The sequence below is a fragment of the Ovis canadensis genome, chromosome 9 (genome assembly GCF_042477335.2).
Source record: "Ovis canadensis isolate MfBH-ARS-UI-01 breed Bighorn chromosome 9, ARS-UI_OviCan_v2, whole genome shotgun sequence".
Lineage (NCBI taxonomy): Eukaryota > Metazoa > Chordata > Mammalia > Artiodactyla > Bovidae > Ovis > Ovis canadensis.
This window is the reverse complement of record NC_091253.1, coordinates 45,716,519-45,738,932: the sequence shown is the minus strand read 5'-3', so window position 1 is coordinate 45,738,932 and position 22,414 is coordinate 45,716,519. Positions and strand designations below refer to the sequence as shown.

General features: G+C 42.2%; 1 protein-coding gene across 1 annotated transcript in view; it reads right to left on the bottom strand.

Moving 5' to 3' along the window:
* The window catches only part of XKR4 (XK related 4), a 318,756-nt gene extending 299,922 nt beyond the window's left edge, over window positions 1–18,834 (bottom strand). Inside the window, exon 1 of the mRNA XM_069600805.1 lies at window positions 18,041–18,834. Coding sequence (XP_069456906.1) covers window positions 18,041–18,834 — 794 coding nt within the window. The remainder of the gene's footprint in view (window positions 1–18,040) is intronic.
* Between the last annotated feature and the right edge of the window lie 3,580 nt (window positions 18,835–22,414).

The following is a 22,414-nucleotide window of genomic DNA, read 5'->3' as shown; positions in this document are numbered from 1 at the left end:
TGCACTCCAGAGAGAAGAAACCCAGCTCCACCCACCAAAACTCCAACACAAGCCTCCCTAACCAGGAAACCTTGACAAGCCACTGATAGAACCCCACCCAAAGTGAGGAAGCTCCATAATAAAGAGAACTCCACAAATTACCAGAATATAAAAAGGCCACCCCAAACGCAGCAATATAACCAAGATGAAGAGACAGAGGAATACTCAGCAGGTAAAGGAACAGGAGAGTTGCCCACCAAACCAAACAAAAGAGGAAGAAGTAGGGAATCTACCAGAGATGGAATTCCGAATATTGATAGTGAAAATGATCCAAAATCTTGAAATCAAAATGGAAACACAGATAAATAGCCTAGAGACAAGGATTGAGAAGATGCAAGAAAGGTTTAACAAGGACCTAGAAGAAATAAAAAGAGTCAAAATATAATGAATAACACAATAAATGAGATCAGAAACACTCTGGAGGCAACAAATAGTAGAATAACGGAGGCAGAAGATAGGATTAGTGAAATAGAAGATAGAATGGTAGAAATAAATGAATCAGAGAGGAAACAAGAAAAACGAATTAAAAGAAACGAGGACAATCTCAGAGACCTCCAGGACAATATGAAATGCTCCAACATTCGAATTATAGGAGTCCCAGAAGAAGAAGACAGAAAGAAAGATCATGAGAAAATCCTTGAGGAGATAATAGTTGAAAACTTCCCTAAAGTGGGGAAGGAAATAATCACCCAAGTCCAAGAAACACAGAGAGTCCCAAATAGGATAAACCCAAGGCGAAACACCCCAAGACACATATTAATCAAATTAACAAAGATCAAACACAAAGAACAAATATTAAAAGCAGCAAGGGAAAAACAACAAATAACACACAAGGGGATTCCCATAAGGATAACAGCTGATCTGTCAATAGAAACTCTTCAGGCCAGGAGGGAATGGCAAGACATACTTAAAGTGATGAAAGACAATAACCTACAGCCCAGATTACTGTACCCAGCAAGGATCTCATTCAAATACGAAGGAGAAATCAAAAGCTTTACAGACAAGCAAAAGCTGAGAGAATTCAGCACCACCAAACCAGCTCTCCAACAAATTCTAAAGGATATCCTCTAGACAGGAAACATGAAAAGGGTGTATAAACCCGAACCCAAAACAATAAAGTAAATGGCAACGGGATCATACTTATCAATAATTACCTTAAACGTAAATGGGTTGAACGCCCCAACCAAAAGACAAAGACTGGCAGAATGGATACAAAAACAAGACCCCTCTATATGCTGCTTACAAGAGACCCACCTCAAAACAAGGGACACATACAGACTGAAAGTGAAGGGCTGGAAAAAGATATACCACGCGAATAGAGACCAAAAGAAAGCAGGAGTGGCAATACTCATATCCGATAAAATAGACTTTAAAATAAAGGCTGTGAAAAGAGACAAAGAAGGCCACTACATAATGATCAAAGGAACAATCCAAGAAGAAGATATAACAATTATAAATATATATGCACCCAATATAGGAGCACCACAATATGTAAGACAAATGCTAACAAGTATGAAAGGGGAAATCAACAATAACACAATAATAGTGGGAGACTTTAATACCCCACTCACACCTATGGACAGATCAACTAAACAGAAAATTAACAAAGAAACGCAAACTTTAAATGATACATTAGATCAGTTAGACCTAATTGATATCTATAGGACATTTCACCCCAAAACAACGAATTTCACCTTTTTTTCAAGTGCTCATGGAACCTTCTCCAGGATAGATCACATCCTGGGCCATAAATCTAAACTTGATAAATTCAAAAAAATCGAAATCATTCCAAGCATCTTTTCTGACCATAATGCATTAAGATTAGATTTCAATTACAGGAGAAAAACTATTAAAAATTCCAACATATGGAGGTTGAACAACACACTTCTGAATAACCAACAAATCACAGAAGAAATCAAAAAAGAAATCAAAATATGCATAGAAACTAATGAAAATGAAAACACAACAACCCAAAACCTGTGGGACACTATAAAAGCAGTGCTAAGAGGAAAGTTCATAGCAATACAGGCATACCTCAAGAAACAAGAAAAAAGTCAAATAAATAACCTAACTCTACAACTAAAGCAACTAGAAAAGGAAGAGTTGGAGAACCCCAGAGTTAGTAGAAGGAAAGAAATCTTAAAAATTAGGGCAGAAATAAATGCAAAAGAAACAAAAGAGACCATAGCAAAAATCAACAAGGCCAAAAGCTGGTTCTTTGAAAGGATAAATAAAATTGACAAACCATAAGCCAGACTCATCAAGAAGCAAAGAGAGAAAAATCAAATCAATAAAATTAGAAATGAAAATGGAGAGATCACAACAGACAACACAGAAATACAAAGGATCATAAGAGACTACTATCAGCAGTTGTATGCCAATAAAATGGACAACGTGGAAGAAATGGACAAATTCTTAGAAAAGTACAATTTTCCAAAACTGAACCAGGAAGAAATAGAAAATCTTAACAGACCCATCACAAGCACGGAAATTGATACTGTAATCAGAAATCTTCCAGCAAACAAAACCCCAGGTCCAGACGGCTTCACAGCTGAATTCTACCAAAAATTTCGAGAAGAGCTAACACCTATCCTCCTCAAACTCTTCCAGAAAATTGCAGAGGAAGGTAAACTTCCAAATTCATTCTATGAGGCCACCATCACCCTAATACCAAAACCTGACAAAGATGTCACAAAAAAAGAAAACTACAGGCCAATATCTCTGATGAACATAGATGCAAAAATCCTCAACAAAATTCTAGCAATCAGAATCCAACAACACATTAAAAAGATCATACACCATGACCAAGTGGGCTTTATCCCAGGGATGCAAGGATTCTTCAATATCCGCAAATCAATCAATGTAATTCACCACATTAACAAATTGAAAAATAAAAACCATATGATTATCTCAATAGATGCAGAGAAGGCCTTTGACAAAATTCAACATCCATTTATGATAAAAACTCTCCAGAAAGCAGGAATAGAAGGAACATACCTCAACATAATAAAAGCTATCTATGACAAACCCACAGCAAACATTATCCTCAATGGTGAAAAATTGAAAGCATTTCCCCTAAAGTCAGGAACAAGACAAGGGTGTCCACTTTCACCGCTACTATTCAACATAGTTCTGGAAGTTTTGGCCACAGCAATCAGAGCAGAAAAAGAAATAAAAGGAATCCAAATTGGAAAAGAAGAAGTAAAACTCTCACTGTTTGCAGATGACATGATCCTCTACATGGAAAACCCTAAAGACTCCACCAGAAAATTACTAGAGCTAATCAATGAATATAGTAAAGTTGCAGGATATAAAATCAACACACAGAAATCCCTTGCATTCCTATACACGAATAATGAGAAAGTAGAAAAAGAAGTTAAGGAAACAATTCCATTCACCATTGCAACGAAAAGAATAAAATACTTAGGAATACATCTACCTAAAGAAACTAAAGACCTATATATAGAAAACTATAAAACACTGATGAAAGAAATCAAAGAGGACATTAATAGATGGAGAAATATACCATGTTCATGGATTGGAAGAATCAATATAGTGAAAATGAGTATACTACCCAAAGCAATTTACAAATTCAGTGCAATCCCTATCAAGCTACCAGCCACATTTTTCACAGAACTAGAACAAATAATTTCAAGATTTGTATGGAAATACAAAAAACCTCGAATAGCCAAAGCAATCTTGAGAAAGAAGAATGGAACTGGAGGAATCAACTTGCCTGACTTCAGGCTCTACTACAAAGCCACAGTCATCAAGACAGTATGGTACTGGCACAAAGACAGACATATAGATCAATGGAACAAAATAGAAAGCCCAGAGATAAATCCACACACATATGGACACCTTATCTTTGACAAAGGAGGCAAGAATATACAATGGAGCAAAGACAATCTCTTTAACAAGTGGTGCTGGGAAAACTGGTCAACCACTTGTAAAAGAATGAAACTAGATCACTTTCTAACACCGCACACAAAAATAAACTCAAAATGGATTAAAGATCTAAATGTAAGATCAGAAACTATAAAACTCCTAGAGGAGAACATAGGCAAAACACTCTCAGACATAAATCACAGCAGGACCCTCTATGATCCACCTCCCAGAATTCTGGAAATAAAAGCAAAAATAAACAAATGGGATCTAATTAAAATTAAAAGCTTCTGCACAACAAAGGAAAATATAAGCAAGGTGAAAAGACAGCCTTCTGAATGGGAGAAAATAATCGCAAATGAAGCAACTGACAAACAACTAATCTCAAAAATATACAAGCAACTTATGCAGCTCAATTCCAGAAAAATAAATGACCCAATCAAAAAATGGGCCAAAGAACTAAATAGACATTTCTCCAAAGAAGACAAACGGATGGCTAACAAACGCATGAAAAGATGCTCAACATCACTCATTATCAGAGAAATGCAAATCAAAACCACAATGAGGTACCACTTCACACCAGTCAGAATGTCTGTGATCCAAAAATCTGCAAGCAATAAATGCTGGAGAGGGTGTGGAGAAAAGGGAACCCTCCTACACTGTTGGTGGGAATGCAAACTAGTACAGCCACTATGGAGAACAGTGTGGAGATTCCTTAAAAAATTGCAAAAAGAACTACCTTATGACCCAGCAATCCCACTGCTGGGCATACACACCGAGGAAACCAGAATTGAAAGAGACACATGTACCCCAATGTTCATCGCAGCACTGTTTATAATAGCCAGGACATGGAAACAACCTAGATGTCCATCAGCAGATGAATGGATAAGAAAGCAGTGGTACATATACACAATGGAGTATTACTCAGCCGTTAAAAAGAATTCATTTGAATCGGTTCTGATGAGATGGATGAAACTAGAGCCAATTATACAGAGTGAAGTAAGCCAGAAAGAAAAACACCAATACAGTATACTAACACATATATATGGAATTTAGGAAGATGGCAATGACGACCCTGTATGCAAGACAGGGAAAGAGACACAGATGTGTATAATGGACTTTTGGACCCAGAGGGAGAGGGAGAGGGTGGGATGATTTGGGAGAATGACATTCTAACATGTATACTATCATGTGAATTGAATCGCCAGTCTATGTCTGACGCAGGATGCAGCATGCTTGGGGCTGGTGCATGGGGATGACCCAGAAAGATGTTATGGGGAGGGAGGTGGGAGGGGGGTTCATGTTTGGGAATGCATGTAAGAATTAAAGATTTTAAAATTAAAAAAAAAATTCATCCTCTGATTATGGAATGAAATTCTCCATCTTCATTCATTTCTCTTGTAGCTATATTTTCCTTCTTGTAACTAATCAATGCATATTTTACTGAAAACATCCCCCTACTTCTATTAGCAGACCAGAGAAAGGGATGAATAAGTTTCCAGAGAATTTGAACTTACTTCCTTAATAAAAACTTCAAGTTTCCTCCCTCTTATTCATTTTATTCCAATCTTATTTATTCAGTTTTTATGGAAACTTTACAATGCTTTTCTTTACAATGCTATGTTAGTTTTGGTATAGAGCAAAACAATTCAGTTATATGTATAAATACATTTATGGTTTATTACAGGACATTTAATGTAGTTCCCTGTGCTATACAGGAAGATCTTATTTATCTTTTTTTTTTTTTTTGAAGTCTTTATTGAATTTGTTACAATATTGCTTCTGTTTTGTTTCCATTTTTGACTGTAGGGCATGTGGGACTTAGGTTCCTGTCCAAGGATTGAACCCACACCCCCTGCCTTGGAAGGTGAAGTGTTAACCACCAGACTGCCAGGGAAGTCCCTGTTTATTTTTTTATATATAGTAGTTTGCATCTTTAATGCCAAATCCCTAATTTATGCCTTTACGCTTTCCCCTTTGGTAATTCTGTTTTCTATGTCTGTGAGTCTGTTTCTGATTTGTAAGTTAGTTTATTCATTTCATATTTTAGATTCAACATATAAATGATATAGATAGGTATTAGCCTGTGTGTGCTCAGCAGCTCAGTATTATCTGACTCTTGGGGACCCCATGGACGTTAGCCTGCCAGGTGCCTTTGTCCATGGAATTTTTCAGGCAAGAATATTGGAGTGGGTTGCCATTTTCCTTCTCCAAAGATCTTCCCAATCCAGGGATCGAATCTGTGTCTCCTGCACCTCCTGAATTGGCAGGCAGATTCTTTACCACTGTGCCACCTGGGAAGCCCAGATATCAGTATATCCTTAAGTAATTGTAATGATTTACTTTTCAGATGTAGGAACACAACTAACATTTAGGCTTTCATTGGGATGGCATTATATCACTTAGAACTCAAAGTTTTCAAACCCAAGTGATCACCAATCAAATCAGGAAAATCCCATAGGATATCTGTGACTGTCATTCTTAATAGTAGAATATCCCCTGGAAATCTGAAACCCTGTGGGATATCCTTCCTAATTCATGTGATAATAATAGACCCAAGTACTAAAACTCACTTTGGAGAGTCTTTGAGAACTGACCTACATTTTAAAAAGTGATTGTTTTTAATTTTACTTTAGTAAAACAGTAAAGTAATGAGCTGAAGACTCTATCAAGAGGAAGGAAGCCTTTCCAAATCCTTTCCCTTGCTTTCATAAAGGACCATTTCGTCCATGTTACTGTTACATTGATGCAGTGATTAAACCGTGAGCTAGTGATGGAAGTGATGAGGGACCATTTTGTTACTGTTACTGCCACAATGGCTGCCTTTGTGTTGAGTATTGACTCTCTGCTACTGAAAAAAGACCAGGAAAGTAGAGAATTCAGTTCAAAACTGATATCTTTATTCATAATCATTATCTAGGCAGCAGAAAGAAAAATCAGACAGCTATTTACACGGATGAAATCTCTGAGGCTAGGGGTTCAGAAAGGTGACTTTATCCTTCTTAAATAATGTACTTGATGGGAAGTCAAATCAAAGTCATCTCAAGGCTTTTTAGACTCATATTCACTGTAGATCCTACTTTTTCTATATATGCCTGATTTTGATTGACTAATCCTCACCCACCCACACACTGCCCACTGCTCTGTTTGTGTAGAAAGATTCCCCTGACATGAAAACAGGTCATGTACATATATTAAGCAAAAGAAGTAGAACTGATTCAGTCTACTTATGAATCATAAAAAGGAGAAAACAGTTTGACATACTTCAAACAATTTTTAAATAGATGCTTAAGAAAAAATTTTTACTGTGAAAATCTGAAATGTTGCCATGAGGTTGAAAATTGCACAGTGTCACAACAGATCTGTAGGATCCTAAAGATCCAGGTGATCACCAGCTGGGAAGGGTTAAAGGGTGGATCTCTGCTTTGAGCAGAATGTAATACAGGCCTGTTTTTCATCAGCTGCGGGCCTGGATACCGTCTCTTTGTATAAAGTTTAATTCAATTTCCAGCATATTAAATCAGTGACAGTGTAACCCGGGACAAGCTTTTAATTTAAAAGCAAATCTAGTTCTGACAACAGCCTTCTCGTTGATAAAATGGATAGTTCTTTTTAAGCCTGTGAAGCACTGTTCCTGTTTGCTAATCGTAGCCCTCCAGCTGTGTGAACCTCACCATGTGAAACACAGAAGGAATTCTGGCTTCCCAAGTCTATATGGCACATCTCTTAGAATCGGTGATATGGAACACTTTGAACACCAGCTTCAAATACTTAAATAATGGGCCTTAATGAAAATGGTTTCATTTCATTGGAAAAATTGGAAATGACACAAAATAAGTTGCATTATACAATTAAGCTTAAGATTCTCTATGTGCTAAGTAATACCAGTTCCCGGGTTTCAGATGTGAATATTGTCAACTGTGGAAAGCCCCTTGCAGAGCCCCTTTGACCCACCTATACAACACCCTAGTGATGACCTGAGAACACATGTTCTGGTGCATATACTCTGAGCCTGGATAAGCCAAAAGGAATTTATGATAAGGGGGTGTATACTCAGTCATGTCTGACTCTTTGCGACCCCACGGACTGTAGCACACTAGGCTCCTCCGTCCATGGGATTTTTCTGGCAAGAACACTGGAGTGGGTTGTCATTTCCTCCTCCAGGGGATCTTCCTGACCCTGGGATTGAACCTGCTTCTCTTGCGTCTCCTACATTGGCAGGTGGATTCTTTACACTAGCATCATCTGGGAAGCCCATACTAAGAGCAGGATCTATATTTTGAAAGAACGTAAAGGTTAATTTTTAAAGATTTTTGTTTAATATCTACAAAAAGTAGACTTCCACATATGGACCTGGAGACTTCCAAACACTGTTTTTGAGGCTCAGTGTATGTTTAATGGAACTTTGATGGAAATGTGAGCCATATTGTACTTTCTTGTGCTGCAGGAGTGGGGAGTCAAGGGGGAGAGCAAAAAATACAGATTTTCAATAGGCTTCCCATACTTTTTTCCTACATTTGCTTCTTTTTTGTCCTCCTTCTCTACTTTTCAAGGATGGAGTTTAAAAAAAATAAAGCACATTTAAGTTACTTAAAGTGACAAGAGTTTTAAACATGAAAAGAACCTTAGATATCATTTTTATTGTAATATAATTGTTTTACAATGCTGTGTTAATTTCTGCTGTACAGCAAAGTGAATCAGCAATATGTGTATGTATATACCCTCCCTCATGAGCCTCCCTCCCACCTCCCCCCTACCCATATTATTTTTGACCAATCATATCATACAGGTAGAAAACTAAGACCCAAAAGGAGGAAACCAAACAAAGATGTAAACTAGTGGGGCCATCAGCAGGTGCTGTCACATGTAACCCAGGACAGTAAGTGACCACCTGGGGTCTAAGCTACCGACTGGCCCCATCATCTCTTCTGACTGCCCATTTAGTCCAATTCCCCAAAGGCAGCTTGCCCTTCTAAATAAGATCCATCACTGATATTCTAACTGTGCTCTCTCCCTTCATCTTCATCTTAGGGTTAGAAAAGATCTAATGGTGTCTTCAGATCACCTCTTGCCTCTAGGGGATTCTCGGACTGATTCATTTCCATTTTAACCCAACTTTTCTTCCCCTTGTGATCAGTAATCATGTGAGTTCTGTACATATATTGGACATGAAAGCAACATTTCATGGTTATAAGAATTATGGTGATGATGGTGGTGGAGGCTATAATAGTAGAAGCTACAGTCCTTCTTGGAGTAGACAAACAGGGGCACCAAAAATACCAAACATCATTCTGTATAAAGCATATCCTCAGAAGGTCAAGTGTAGGTAAGAATTAAGTGAAAAATGTCCATCCCAAAGCATCCCCACTCTGACTTCTCTATCAGAAAGAACAGGACAGTGAAGATGGGCTTCTAGCTTCATCTTTATCAGAGGATAGCCAGCATTTTGTCAAATTCAACCCCACTTCCCTAGCACTGGTCATCTACAAAAGAGCCTGGCAATTTGTTACATTGCACTTTTTCTGATTCACTGAAGCATTAGAAACCCAGAAGCAAGAAGGGAGGAAGTGCAGCTACACTCTTACAAAGAAGAAATAACAACCCCTCCGCTTCATTCACAGATGAGCAAATACTCGCTAGACATGTATTCCTATACAAGTCCCACAGTGACTAGAGTAACTGTATGATTCTCCTTCCTGACCAGCCATGCTACCTGGAAGAAAGTCACGTGGTATGGTGGTCAGAATTACACATGCCATTCAAGAGAACGTTTCCTATTGAGAATTATTGAATGCTTTTCCCCTTGAAATTTATCAACATATTTCAATTGTTTTACAAGATTATGCCTATAAGCACTTTCTCATGACTAGTACCACAATGCACCTTATATTTGATGGTGCATTAGAGTAATAAATCCAATTCTAACTCATAATCTTGCTTCCGTCAGCTTAGAACGTGTTCAAATTCTAAGACAAGTCAAAGAAATGTGCTCATCAGTTAGCCCGTGGTTCCATAGAAAGGGAAATCACTCTATTTATGTTACTCAGTGACTGGTGCTATTTAAACTCATAGGTACACTGTTCCATTCAAACTGTAAAAAATATAGAACATATTTAATAGAAGTCATGTATTTGGGTATTTGAACATTAAGGAATTTTTTGGTAAGGGACTGAAGAAAGACCTTCAAAGTTACTGACCCAAGAATTGTGGACACTGTTCAAAAATGATAGCACCCATTTGTATAGATATTACTTTCAACTGTTCTGTGAAAATAGACTGCAATTTTATGGGGTGTAATAAGTATAACATTTTTTTACCCTTGTAAGTATATAGCTCAAGTGAATGGAAAAATTACAACTTTTTCACTTATTACAAAGATATTTATATCTGTGTAGTCTTTTATTTTTTTGTATCTCTCCCACCTCAATATTGAATTCTAGCCCAGGATCTGTGCAGAGCTACATGACCTAAAGAGGGAAACATTCAAAATTCTGTCTCAATTTCTACATTGAAATTGCAAAAAAAAGTAAAATGAAAGTATTACCTCAAAGATGAATCTGAGGATTACATAAAAAAGAAAACATGGAAACTCTCCGAAAATTGAAGTGTTCTACAAATATAATGAACAATGTTCTATGGGTTTCAATAAGGTGAAGCCCACTGTATCTTAAGGAAAAATCTCTTCAAAATGTAACATACAACAAACTTTTGCCAAGAACTTACTTTAGTATAAATACAGTTAACTTATAAAAAGCCAAGCTGTTTTTCTGAAAAAACAACTCTTGCATAAAAATTACAACTCTTGCTCCAATTACATCCACACTGAATCCTTTAAAATCAATGAAGTTTTATGAATGAGAGGGATACGATCCAGTTACAGAGGAATTGATGACATATCCTCTGAACATGTCAACTGTTTGCCCCTCCTTGAATAAAACAAGGTTTGAACACTTTTCAACAGTCTTCACCCTTATAATCCTTCAATGGTTTCTCAATGCCTTCAGAATAAAAACTAAATTTACTTCATTGTCTAGCTCATCTTCACCTCCAGCTACTATCTCACAATTACTCTCTGTTCAAAACACACTTAACCTGCCGTATTGTTTCTTGCCTCTCTGCCCTTTCACAGAATTATATCCAAGACTCCACAGCCAACACCCTACTTTATTAGATAGTAGATCTTCCCACCAAAACCTCTGCTCAACCATTTGCACCAGAGTCTTACTTGAACCACTAAGGTGGATTGAGCTTCCTGTTTCTATCACAGTGCTTATTTTCCTGTATTGAAATTGTCTGTTTACTATTCCATCTTCCTCAGTCAGAAAGTAGATTGTTTGAAAGAAGATGTGTATTTTATTCATTTTGGGGAGATAAGTAACTAGCATAGTGCCTTGCATACAGCAAGTACTCAACACAGATTAAGAGATAAATTAATATGCAGTAAACAGAACACAGACATAAGGGAAATGACGATTCCATTAACTCAGGAAAGGGCACCAATTTTGCATGGCCTACATCAGAATTCAGAACTAACTCAGAATCAATAAAGTACTTTTTTAATAGTTGAAGCTGTACCCAATATGCTACTTTCTTACCCATTCCTTATCTCTAGAACTTTTCATCATTGACAAAGCACTTTGCGCTTATTCACAGACATTATGCCTTTTAATCATGAATGCCACTTCAAGATCATGTTTCTCAGCTGGGTTTTAGTGCAACATCCTCAGCATGTCCAAGTGGTATGGGAAGAGAAACACTGGGCAGACGCTCTGTGCTCCAGCCTCTATTCTGCCATTGAACCGCTGTGTGTTATTAGGGAAACACCCCAACTTGTCTAAACTTAGCTCTCTGTTGAACTTTGCCAACCTTGTGTGTGTGTGCACGCGCGCCACGCGTGTGTGCACATGTAAGCGTGCTCAGTCACCAAGTTGTGTTCAACTCTTTGCAACCCCATGGATTGTAGCCCGCCAGGCTCCTCTGTCCCTGGGATTCTCCAGGCAAGAATACTGGAGTATGTGGCCATTTCCTTCTTCAGGGGATCTTTCCGACCCAGGGATAGAACAACCTGCGTCTCCTGCATTGGCAAGCAGATTCTTTACCACTAAGCCACTTGGGAAGCCCTTGCCAACCTTAGTGAAGGTAGACAGTCATTTTTAAACACTATTGTCCTTGTTATCCAAATTAGCATTTGGAGGTAGCTAACTGAACCAGTAAGTGAACAGACTTTAGGGTAAGACAGGGCTGGTTTTGACTTCAAGACACATCACATAATAGCTGTGTCATCTTGTGCCAGCTAGTTAATCTCTCTGAGCCAGTTTTCTCCGAAATATATAGAGGTACCAGTGGTTGACTTTATTTTTCTGGGCTCCAAAATCATTGCAGATGGTGATTGCAGCAATGAAATTAAAAGATGCTTACTCCTTGGAAGGAAAGTTATGACCAACCTAGACAGCATATTCGGAGAAGGCAATGGCACCCCACTCCTTTCTTGCCTGGAAAATCCCATGGACGGAGGCGCCTGGTGGGCTGCAGTCCATGGGGTCGCTAAGAGTCGGACGCGACTAAGCGACTTCACTTTCACTCTTCACTTTCATGCACTGAAGAAGGAAATGGCAACCCACTCCAGTGTTCTTGCCTGGAGAATCCCAGGGATGGGGGACCCTGGTGGGCTGCCGTCTCTGGGGTTGCACAGAGTCGGACATGACTGAAGCGACTTAGCAGCAGCAGCAGCAGACAGCATATTAAAAAGCAGAGACGTTACTTTGCCAACAAAGGTCCGTCTAGTCAAGGCTATGGTTTTTCCAATGGTCATGTATGGATGTGAGAGTTGGACTGTGAAGAAAGCTGAGCACAGAAGAATTGATGCTTTTGCACTGTAGTGTTGGAGCAGACTCTTGAGAGTCCCTTGGACTGCAGGGAGATCCAATCAGTCCATCGTAAAGGAGATCATTCCTGAGTGTTCACTGGAAGGACTGATGTTGAAACCGAAACTCCAATATTTTGGCCACCTGATGCGAAGAGCTGGAAAAGACCCTGATGCTGGGAAAGATTGAGGGCAGGAGGAGAAGGGGACGACGGAAGATGAGATGGTTGGATGGCATCATTGACTCGATGGACATGGGTTTGGGTGGACTCTGGGAGTTGGTGATGGACAGGGAGGCCTGGTGTGCTGCCGTTCATGGGGTCACAAAGAGTCGGACATGACTGAGCAAGTGAACTGAACTGAACTGAATGATTAGACAAGATGAGTACAAAAATTTTTGTAGATTTTAAAAAGAAAAAAGTACCACGTAAAAACTCTTGTTAATACGATTCTTGTTTGGCCAGAACAAAGTTTCACAAAGAGCTCTGTACACCACATGATTACAAGGATTTAATAGATGTGCCTTTAAAAAGTTAACAATTTCACAACAGCTTAGTAAGTAAAGGCTCAGAGAAGTCCTACTGTGAAGAGATCTGCTTAACTTTGTTTTTTTTTTTTATTTTTAGTTTTATTTTTATTTTTTTTTTATTTTTTTTTTTAGTAACAAATTCCATGGAATTCTATGTAATTTTTATTCTTTTTTTTTTTAATTTTAGTTTTTTATTTTTTAAATTTTAAAATCTTTAATTCTTACATGCATTCCCAAACATGAACCCCCCTCCCACCTCCCTCCCCATAACAACTTTCTGGGTCATCCCCATGCACCAGCCCCAAGCATGCTGCATCCTGCGTCAGACATAGACTGGCGATTCAATTCACATGATAGTATACATGTTAGAATGTCATTCTCCCAAATCATCCCACCCTCTCCCTCTCCCTCTGAGTCCAAAAGTCCGTTATACACATCTGTGTCTCTTTCCCTGTCTTGCATACAGGGTCGTCATTGCCATCTTCCTAAATTCCATATATATGTGTTAGTATACTGTATTGGTGTTTTTCTTTCTGGCTTACTTCACTCTGTATAATCGGCTCCAGTTTCATCCATCTCATCAGAACTGATTCAAATGAATTCTTTTTAACAGCTGAGTAATACTCCATTGTGTATATGTACCACTGCTTTCTTATCCATTCATCTGCTGATGGACATCTAGGTTGTTTCCATGTCCTGGCTATTATAAACAGTGCTGCAATGAACATTGGGGTACATGTGTCTCTTTCAATTCTGGTTTCCTCGGTGTGTATGCCCAGCAGTGGGATTGCTGGGTCATAAGGCAGTTCTTTTTGCAATTTTTTAAGGAATCTCCACACCGTTCTCCATAGTGGCTGTACTAGTTTGCATTCCCACCAACAGTGTAGGAGGGTTCCCTTTTCTCCACACCCTCTCCAGCATTTATTGCTTGCAGATTTTTGGATCGCAGCCATTCTGACTGGTGTGAAGTGGTACCTCATTGTGATTTTGATTTGCATTTCTCTAATAATGAGTGATGTTGAGCATCTTTTCATGTGTTTGCTCTTGAGCATGGAACACATGCTAACACCTGGTGGATCAAGCATGAGAAACCAAAGAAGGCTGTCCTTCCATCGGGCAACTCTCATGAAAAGATATTCAGAAACAAAACCCAAAATGGTAAAAATATTCCCCATTCTACCATCCACTGAGTTATCATTTGGAACATGCCTATTTGCTAGAAGACAATGAAATATGTACGTAGCTACACATGTACATGTATAGGAGAAATTCAGGTCAAATTTTAAGAGTAAGTCATAAACTCTAAAGGAGGAAGACTTCTCGATATAACTGATCACAGGTCTCATGAGGACTAAAAGGTGTTCTGATTGGGCATTTCTGATTCCCACAGGTTGAGCTACATGCTTAGTAACTTCTGGGATCATATGACATGAACACAAGAGAAAAGTACTTCCTCATTCATTCACCAGCACAATTTAAAGTCACAATTGCTCTCTTCACATGGTAGCAAAAATTCACTTCATTATTTCAATGGTTCTTTCCCAGTATCCACTCCTGTGACTTTAAAAGCTGCCATTAATTTCTCATTAGCAAACTTTAATTAAAATGAATATGTATCATTGCTTTCAGCAGTTGCATTTGTAATAAATGTATGAGTACATGCAAATCTTGTCCAAAATGTTTCAAATAGCTATTTCTGAACAAGCAAACACTTTGATGGTTTTTCAAAGGATTTTGTCTACAGAGAGCTTTTAGAATCTGGCTCTTACCTAAAATAACTTGAATTCCATGCAAATACAATGGACAGTTACCAACCTAGCTAAAATCTATTTTATTGATCTTAGAAAGTAGCATGTTTAAAATAGGAGTAATGACCTCTTAGCTTGGAACCATTCACACTTTTGTGTTTCTGCAACTTTTGTGTAAAATGCACTGAAAAGAAAAGCCAGAAAGAGTATAGAGATGCTCCTAATTTAAGGAACCATGGGAATTAAAGATAATTGTCTAATACAACAACCTGAGATGAACAGCATTTCAGCAGTTTATTATCAAAGATGCACCCACACCCTCAAGTGCTATGCAAACATTCTACACCCAGAAAAGTTGAAATAATTCAGAATGCATCTGAGTGTTGAATTCCATGAACTCTCTGACTCCATTTTAATTTCCTACATTAAGCTAAATTTTGTGGGTTTTTTTTTTTTTTGCTTTGTTTTGTTTTTAACATTATCAGGAGAAAATGAGGTTGAGTCTGAGATGATGCTTCTACCAAGTTAGCCCACCATCCTCCATAACCAGAATCCAAGAACGGATAAGATTAGACAACTCACATATAAATTATTAAATGATTATTCTGAATAAGTAGACAAACATGTAAAAACATTTCCAGTATTACTTCCTCCCAAATGACCCCGTGTTAGCAGAATAAAGTTCTGAGCCTTTATAGAAAACATTGTAGAAATGCATAGTAAAAATGAACCCTATGTGCCCACAGTTTCTCCAAGGGTTGGGGTGGTTAATGCATTTGTCTTACAGCCTGTGATTTTCCTTCTGAATTGAACCTTACCCATTCTGCCCCACTCCCCATAGCTTTGCTGTATGGCCAGTTGACCCAGTAGCTATGGTCTCACTGAGATGTGTCTAGGAGGCCCTTTTCTTTTCCTAATTATTTCTCACTTTCTGCATTTTATGTTCTGAGATATTCAACATCATTTTCAATTGGGAAAATGTTTGGTCTAGAAGGCCCAGTAAAAACAATTAGAATTTGATACTCAATTTTTCATAAAGTATCAATTGGTAAGATACATGGATAGTTCTTCAGTTAATGGAACTGAGAAGTGTTTCCCTTCTTTACATAAATCTAGAAATTTTAAAGGTAAAAGAGGGTGATTTTCAAACCCTGCATGAAATTTGCACAAGTTAACAAATGGAATGTTAAGCTTCATTTACCACATTATCAGATTAAAACTGCTAATCATATGAATCCCAGCCACTAAACAATTTCAGTAATTAAATCAAGCATTTGAGTTCTTCATCAGAATTGAAGGCACCAAGCTGTCTTTGCAGTAGTCAACCATGGGAAATAAGAGTTATCACATTTAAGTGACTTTTTAAAAAGTCCTTTAAATCCAAAGTATGAAGGTTTCCAAAATCAATTTGTCTGACTGCAAAGCATATAGCACTTTTCCAGGTAGTATCTGCTTGGAAAAAAAAAAAAAGTTTCTCAGTTTGAAAGGTCACTATCTATGCAATGCTTACCCTGCTTTACAAAGCAATGGTCCTGGAAAAGGTTGAAAAATTATCACACATGCTCTTCTCAATGAAAACACTATACAGTTCACCATAAAGGGATATTTTCAGTTCTGTTCCACAAATTCTCTGAGTTGTTTCCACACAGGATAACTTAGCATAGTTAATGACTTGTAGTGTTTTTTTTTTTAATCACAAAAATAACTACAAATGAAATCGTAAAGGACACTAGCATAGCAGAATGTAGCCCCATACCAGTGCACTTGTGAGGAAGTTTCCTCATTTTACTTATACTTACTAAGCTGTTTAATTAAAAAAAAAGGGGGGGACCCAAAAGCAAAACTCTAGGATGTTAGCATTTAAATTGTTCAACACCAAGAATTTTTGTAGCTGTAAAATATCACTCAAAAAGCCATCAAAAACACACAAATTTCAGAGAAACGTGTTCCTGAGCAGATCGCTTCATTATATTCCTAAATCCAGGCAGTGGCATCTCCAATGATGATTCCCTCTGCCCAAAGGAACCATATTCCAATTTGTACTCCAGTTTGTAAGTGGAAAGGGTATCCATGTAAAGAGTTGGCATATCAGATGATAAGCAGAAAAACAAGTCAGTGAAGATGCCAAGTGTGATCAAAGTTTACAAGGTGCGCCATCCTTTTCCAAGGGTTCTTAGTTCTCCAGATATGGGGATGTTGCAAGATAATCAGGAAGTGTACCATTAGAGTAAGTCTCAGTCTAATCCCAGGGACAGGGAAGACTGGTGGGCTACTGTCTACGGGTCGCACAGAGTCAGACATGACTGAAGCGACTTAGGAGCAGCAGCAGCAGTCCAATAAAGTGTACTTGCTCCTATGTGGAGATGGTTATAAATACAGATATAGATATAGACAGTCTCCAAAAGGGACAAGTGTGTCCCTACTACAGTCTCAACGTGAAGCACTTCTCTAGCGGTTATCATTAAAATGTGGCTACTTTTGAACAGCAACAACTCCCATCTAACTAGAACCAGCAGATTCTTCTCAGGGAACAAAAGAAGCCATCCAAATTGCAACATACATCTCAAACCCAACATAATTAGAGAGGATTTTTTTTTAGAAGATGTAGTCGGAATCCTCTCCTCCTCGCTGAAACAGTATGAAATAGTATCTCTAAAAATGTGTGAGGGGTGATGAGAGAGGGTGGTAGTGTATAAAGAGAGACGCTAGTGAAGCAGAGGAAAGACGGAAGGGATGGGGTGCTCAAAGCCACTTAGTTGCCCTTCCCTTGCTTCTCACTTCTCTCCACCCTAGGTTCTGATTGCAAATTGTAAAATGCAAAACCCAGTTTTAAAAACAAACAAACAAACAAAAAACCCCAGCAAGAGTGTGACTAGGATTACCACCAGGCAACCCTAAACGGGTCTCGTCAAAAGCAAAGCGGTGGGCATGTAGTAGCGGCAGCCAGTCCCCGTCCCCCCACCCCTGGTACGGTACCTCCAGAACTGCCCAAGCTGCAAGATGTGGGTGAGTGACTGCAGGAGCCAGATGCAGAAGGAACAGGACGCAGACCTGGGTTTGCCGCCGGCCCGGGCGGCCCCGCTGCTGTTGCTGCCGCTGTTGGTGGCGGCGACGTGGCCCTTGCCGGCGCTGGACGCCTGCCTCTGCGGCGTGGAGGGGCGAGCCTCTCCTTCCGCGGCCGAGGCCCCGCCGCCCACCGCGGTCTTGCCCTCCGCCCCGGGCTGCGTGCAGCCGGCGGCGGTCGCGGCGCTGTCCTCGGTGCTGAAATCGTGCACGAACCAGCGGAAGCTGAACACCTGCACCGAGAGCGAGCCGAGCACCACGAAGAAGAGCGTGAGCCCGAACCACCAGCGCTGGCCGCGCAAGTAGTAGTCCACGGCGAGCCAGATGTCCGTGCCCACGTCCGCGAAGTACACGGCCACGGCCGCCAGGATCCAGAGGCAGTCCCACAGCGAGTAGCGCCGCTGCTCCGGGCCCAGGCGCAGGCACAGCGCCGCCGAGCCCGGCCCGGAGCCGCCGCCCGGGCCGCCCGAGCCCCCGGAGCCGCCGCCCGAGCCGCTGCTCCCGGCGCAGCAGCAGCAGCAGCAGCACCGCGAGCCGTCCGGGCAGCAGGCGCCCCCGGCCGCCTCCTCGTCCTCGGCCCCGGACCCCGACGGCAGGCCGGGCGCCAGTCCCTGCACCGAGCCCGAGTGGTCCGAGTTCTGCAGCGGGGTGAACGCCACGTCGCTGCCCTTCTTCATCTTCAGCCTCCCGTCTGACTTAGCGGCCATGATGCCTCCAGCGCGGAGGAGCGCCCTCCTTTATGTGGCACCTTTCCGCGCTGTCTCCTCCTCCCGCCACCTCCTCGCCGCGCCCCGGCTTCCCTCCCGGCGCGCGGCTCCCCTCCTCCTGCCCCTGCGCCGGCTCGCCCGCCGGGCTGGGCGCTGGGCCGGGCTAGCGGCGAGCCCGGAGCCGGCAGGAGCGCCGCCTGGCTGCCTGCGCGGAGCCAAGCTGCTCGCGGCGCCCAGCGCGCGCCCCGGCCCGCCGCCCGCGCCCCTCGCCGTCCCGGCCCCTCGGCTGCCGCCCGAGCCGCCGCCGCCGCCAGCAGCAGGAGCAGCAGCGGCCGCCGCGGCGCTCCTCGGACCTGCACATTCCTCTCCTCCCCTCGCGCGCGCTCCCTCCTCCCGCTTCCTCGCCTCCACCAGCTGACTCCGAGCGAGAGGATGACCTCATCCTTCTCTTCCAGCTGCCGCCGCTCCCGCCCCGGCTGCTCGGGAGGGGCGAGGGAGGAGGAGGGCCCCGGAGGAGGGGCCGCGGCCGGGAAGCGCGGCGGGATCGGGATGGGGGTGGCGAGTCCCCGGGGCCCGGAGGATTGATGGAGAGAGACGGTCGAGGGTCCCGGCTCACGGGATTGCGGAGAACGCGGGGTGGATTTGACCGACCCCGGGAAGGGGCGGGAGGGCGCGGAGAGAGGAGGGGTCCCCGCGTGCAGCCCGCGCGGAGGTCGGCGGAGAGTGGGGACGGCGGGTGTGGCACGGCGCGGGGCTCTTTGTGTTCGGTTCTGAGCTACGGAGATCTGGAGAAGGGCTAGGTGTGCAGCCGGGGCCGACGAGGGTTGGGGGACTGGGCTAGATTCGGACACCAAGGCCCCGAAAGCCGACAGCGGCAGTGGGTGTGCCCGGCCCTGGAGAGCCGGCGAAGGCGCGGAGGACCGGCGGGTCCTCGGGGAGCCCCGAGCCCGCGCCCTCGGGGAAGGAGCGCGCGGCCAGATGGCTCCGGCTTCTCCGGGGAGGCCAGGCGCCCAGGCTCGGGAAGAGAAGGCGGCAGCTCGGATGCCCTCCGCTGCCCAAGCCGGCGCCACCCGGCGGATACCCCCGCGCTCCCTCCTCGGCCGGGAAGTGATCAAGCCTGGAGGAGCGGCGAACCGGAGGGCCAGGAGGCAGCCCACGGCAGCGTCCTCCTGTAGGTGGGAAGCGCCGCACCCCTGGCGGCGGCTCGGGGCTCCGCGGGCGGAGGGGCGGGGCGGCAGCCGTGGGTAACGGGCCCGGCCCGCGGGAGAGGAGTGGCGGAGCCCGGAGCTGACGCCACCTCCCCGGTCCAGCGGAGAATTACCTGCTCTTAAAGCGACAGGAGTTTCAGGCTTGCGTAGTCCCGCCACTCCAGAAATGACTGGAATAAATTAAATCTGTGATCACCAAATTATTATAGTAACAGATATAGAGAATAGGAAAATTGAAAAAGACTCTTGGAAATGCAGTCGATATAGGGTTCCGCGCCTCTTTTTTGATAAGAAAACTTAGTCTGATTTGTTTCACTTAACTTTTGGAAACGTAAGAGAAGGAGACTGTAATTCTTAAATTATACTGTGACTCACATGTTTTAAGCCCAGAGGGAAGTGAGGCAACACGTGTTACCCCGCCACGAAGAGCACCAGCGTGGTCTTCTAAATCTGGAGGCAAAACCTCACACCCTCGCGCTAACTTGCAGACACCAGGCTCAGTCTGAACTAGTATGTGCGCCATTCTTAATTGGTAGCATTATGAAGGAGATGTGCACGCGTTTCTCTGCAAGTAGAAATAGCCGCCCCAGGCGTCTCCTTCTACAGTTATCTGCTGTTTGAGCACCAACCTAATCAAAGTGGGATTTGCCCACCTTCGCCCTTTGTTCTTATAGACTGGTGCCTGCCCTGGGTCCCCCTATGATGAACTCTGCCTGACAGTCTGGCAGGAGGGTGTTGGGCCCAAGAGCCCATAAACATTACCTGGCATGTACAAATCCAGTATTTCTATCACAAGGCGTGGCCAGATGGGGAATGAGGGTCAATGATGCAGGACCACGCAGCCAGGTAGATGGCCAAGCAAAGGGTATGTTTTAAATCTAACTTTAAAACTGGGCCCTCTCGGAGACTTCCTGGTGGTCCAGTAGCTAAGACTCCATGCTCCCAATTCAGGGTTAAGGGAACTAGATCCCACCCGCCTCAACTAAGAGTTTGCATGCTGCAACTAAAAAAATTAAAAAATAAAAGACCCCACACAACAAAGAAGAACCTGCCTGTGGCAACTAAAATCAAGTGCAGCCAAACAAGTAAATATTTTTTAAAAAAATTAGACCCTCTTGAAGTAGGACCATCCCTTTTATTTATTTATTTTTTGAAAACACCCCAGTTCTTTTTCCCCAAGGTCCAAATCTTAAGAGTGCATCTCCAGGGCACTACAGCTGATCCTTGTGCCAAAGCACTGGGGAGAGGAATGATCTCTTAGGTAACTGAGTCCTGAGGGATAAGGTATATTCTAGGTCAAGTGCAAGGCCTTACATTGTACCAGGTATGAAAAGCCAGCTGATGTTTGGAGGTCTGGACCTGCCTCAAGCTTCCTCTAGAGAAGGGATGTTTCTTATTCAGTTGTATTCTCTGCCTATAGCACAGCGCCTGCACAGACGATTCACTCAATAAACATGAGCTGAATGAATGCATGGATTTACAGGGAAAAAAGAACTTTCCACGACAGAAAGAATGCTGCATTCTGTATTAATGTTCCCATGGAAACAGGAATTAGGAGACTTATCCTGTTAGGTTCTAAAAAAGAAACAACTAGTAATACTTTCCTTATTAGTATATTTATTCAAAACCATTTAGATTTTTTTTAAGCTTCTGTCTGAACCATCTCTGAAAAGTGGTGGAAGTCAATGGGAAAAGTACATGAGTTGGAGGTCAGAGTAGGAGGTTCTTCCCCTTATTGGCCTCACAATCTGGGCAAATCGCTCAATAAACAGGATTAATATGAGGACTGGATGAAATAATGCATATTACTGTGCTTTGCACACAATAGTGTTCTTAAGAATTTCTTACCTCCTATTACTCATATCTCAGGATGAGCTTTCTAAAATCACCTGCTGTACTGTCATCACTGGATCTGCCGAGGCACATGGATATATAGGTCAGAAGCTCAGAATTTAGACTCAGAGGTGTCCTGAGTCATATTATTTAACTCCCCACTCCATCCTGGCCCTCAGGTTCATCATTTGTAATCTAGGGCTGATCACAATCTCTAGCATCCATTGTTGTTGCCAGGAGTAAATAAAAGGATGCAGGCAAACTCTTTGACACCATGTCCTACACTCACAATCCACGAAGTTCAGTTAATATTTTTCACATTTCTTCCACCCCTTCATGTTTTCTGGTTTAATTCCAAAACTTTACATTGAGCTAGTCAACTTTCCCTCAAATAAGCTTTCTTCAGAGCACAGCTGTTGGACCCCCTGCATCAGAATCAGATGATTTTTAATACAGATCCTGGCCTGTCAATGCTGATCCCCTCTCCTTCAGTGATCTTGGCTTCCATCCTTCCCTTGTTGGTATAACCTAAACCACGC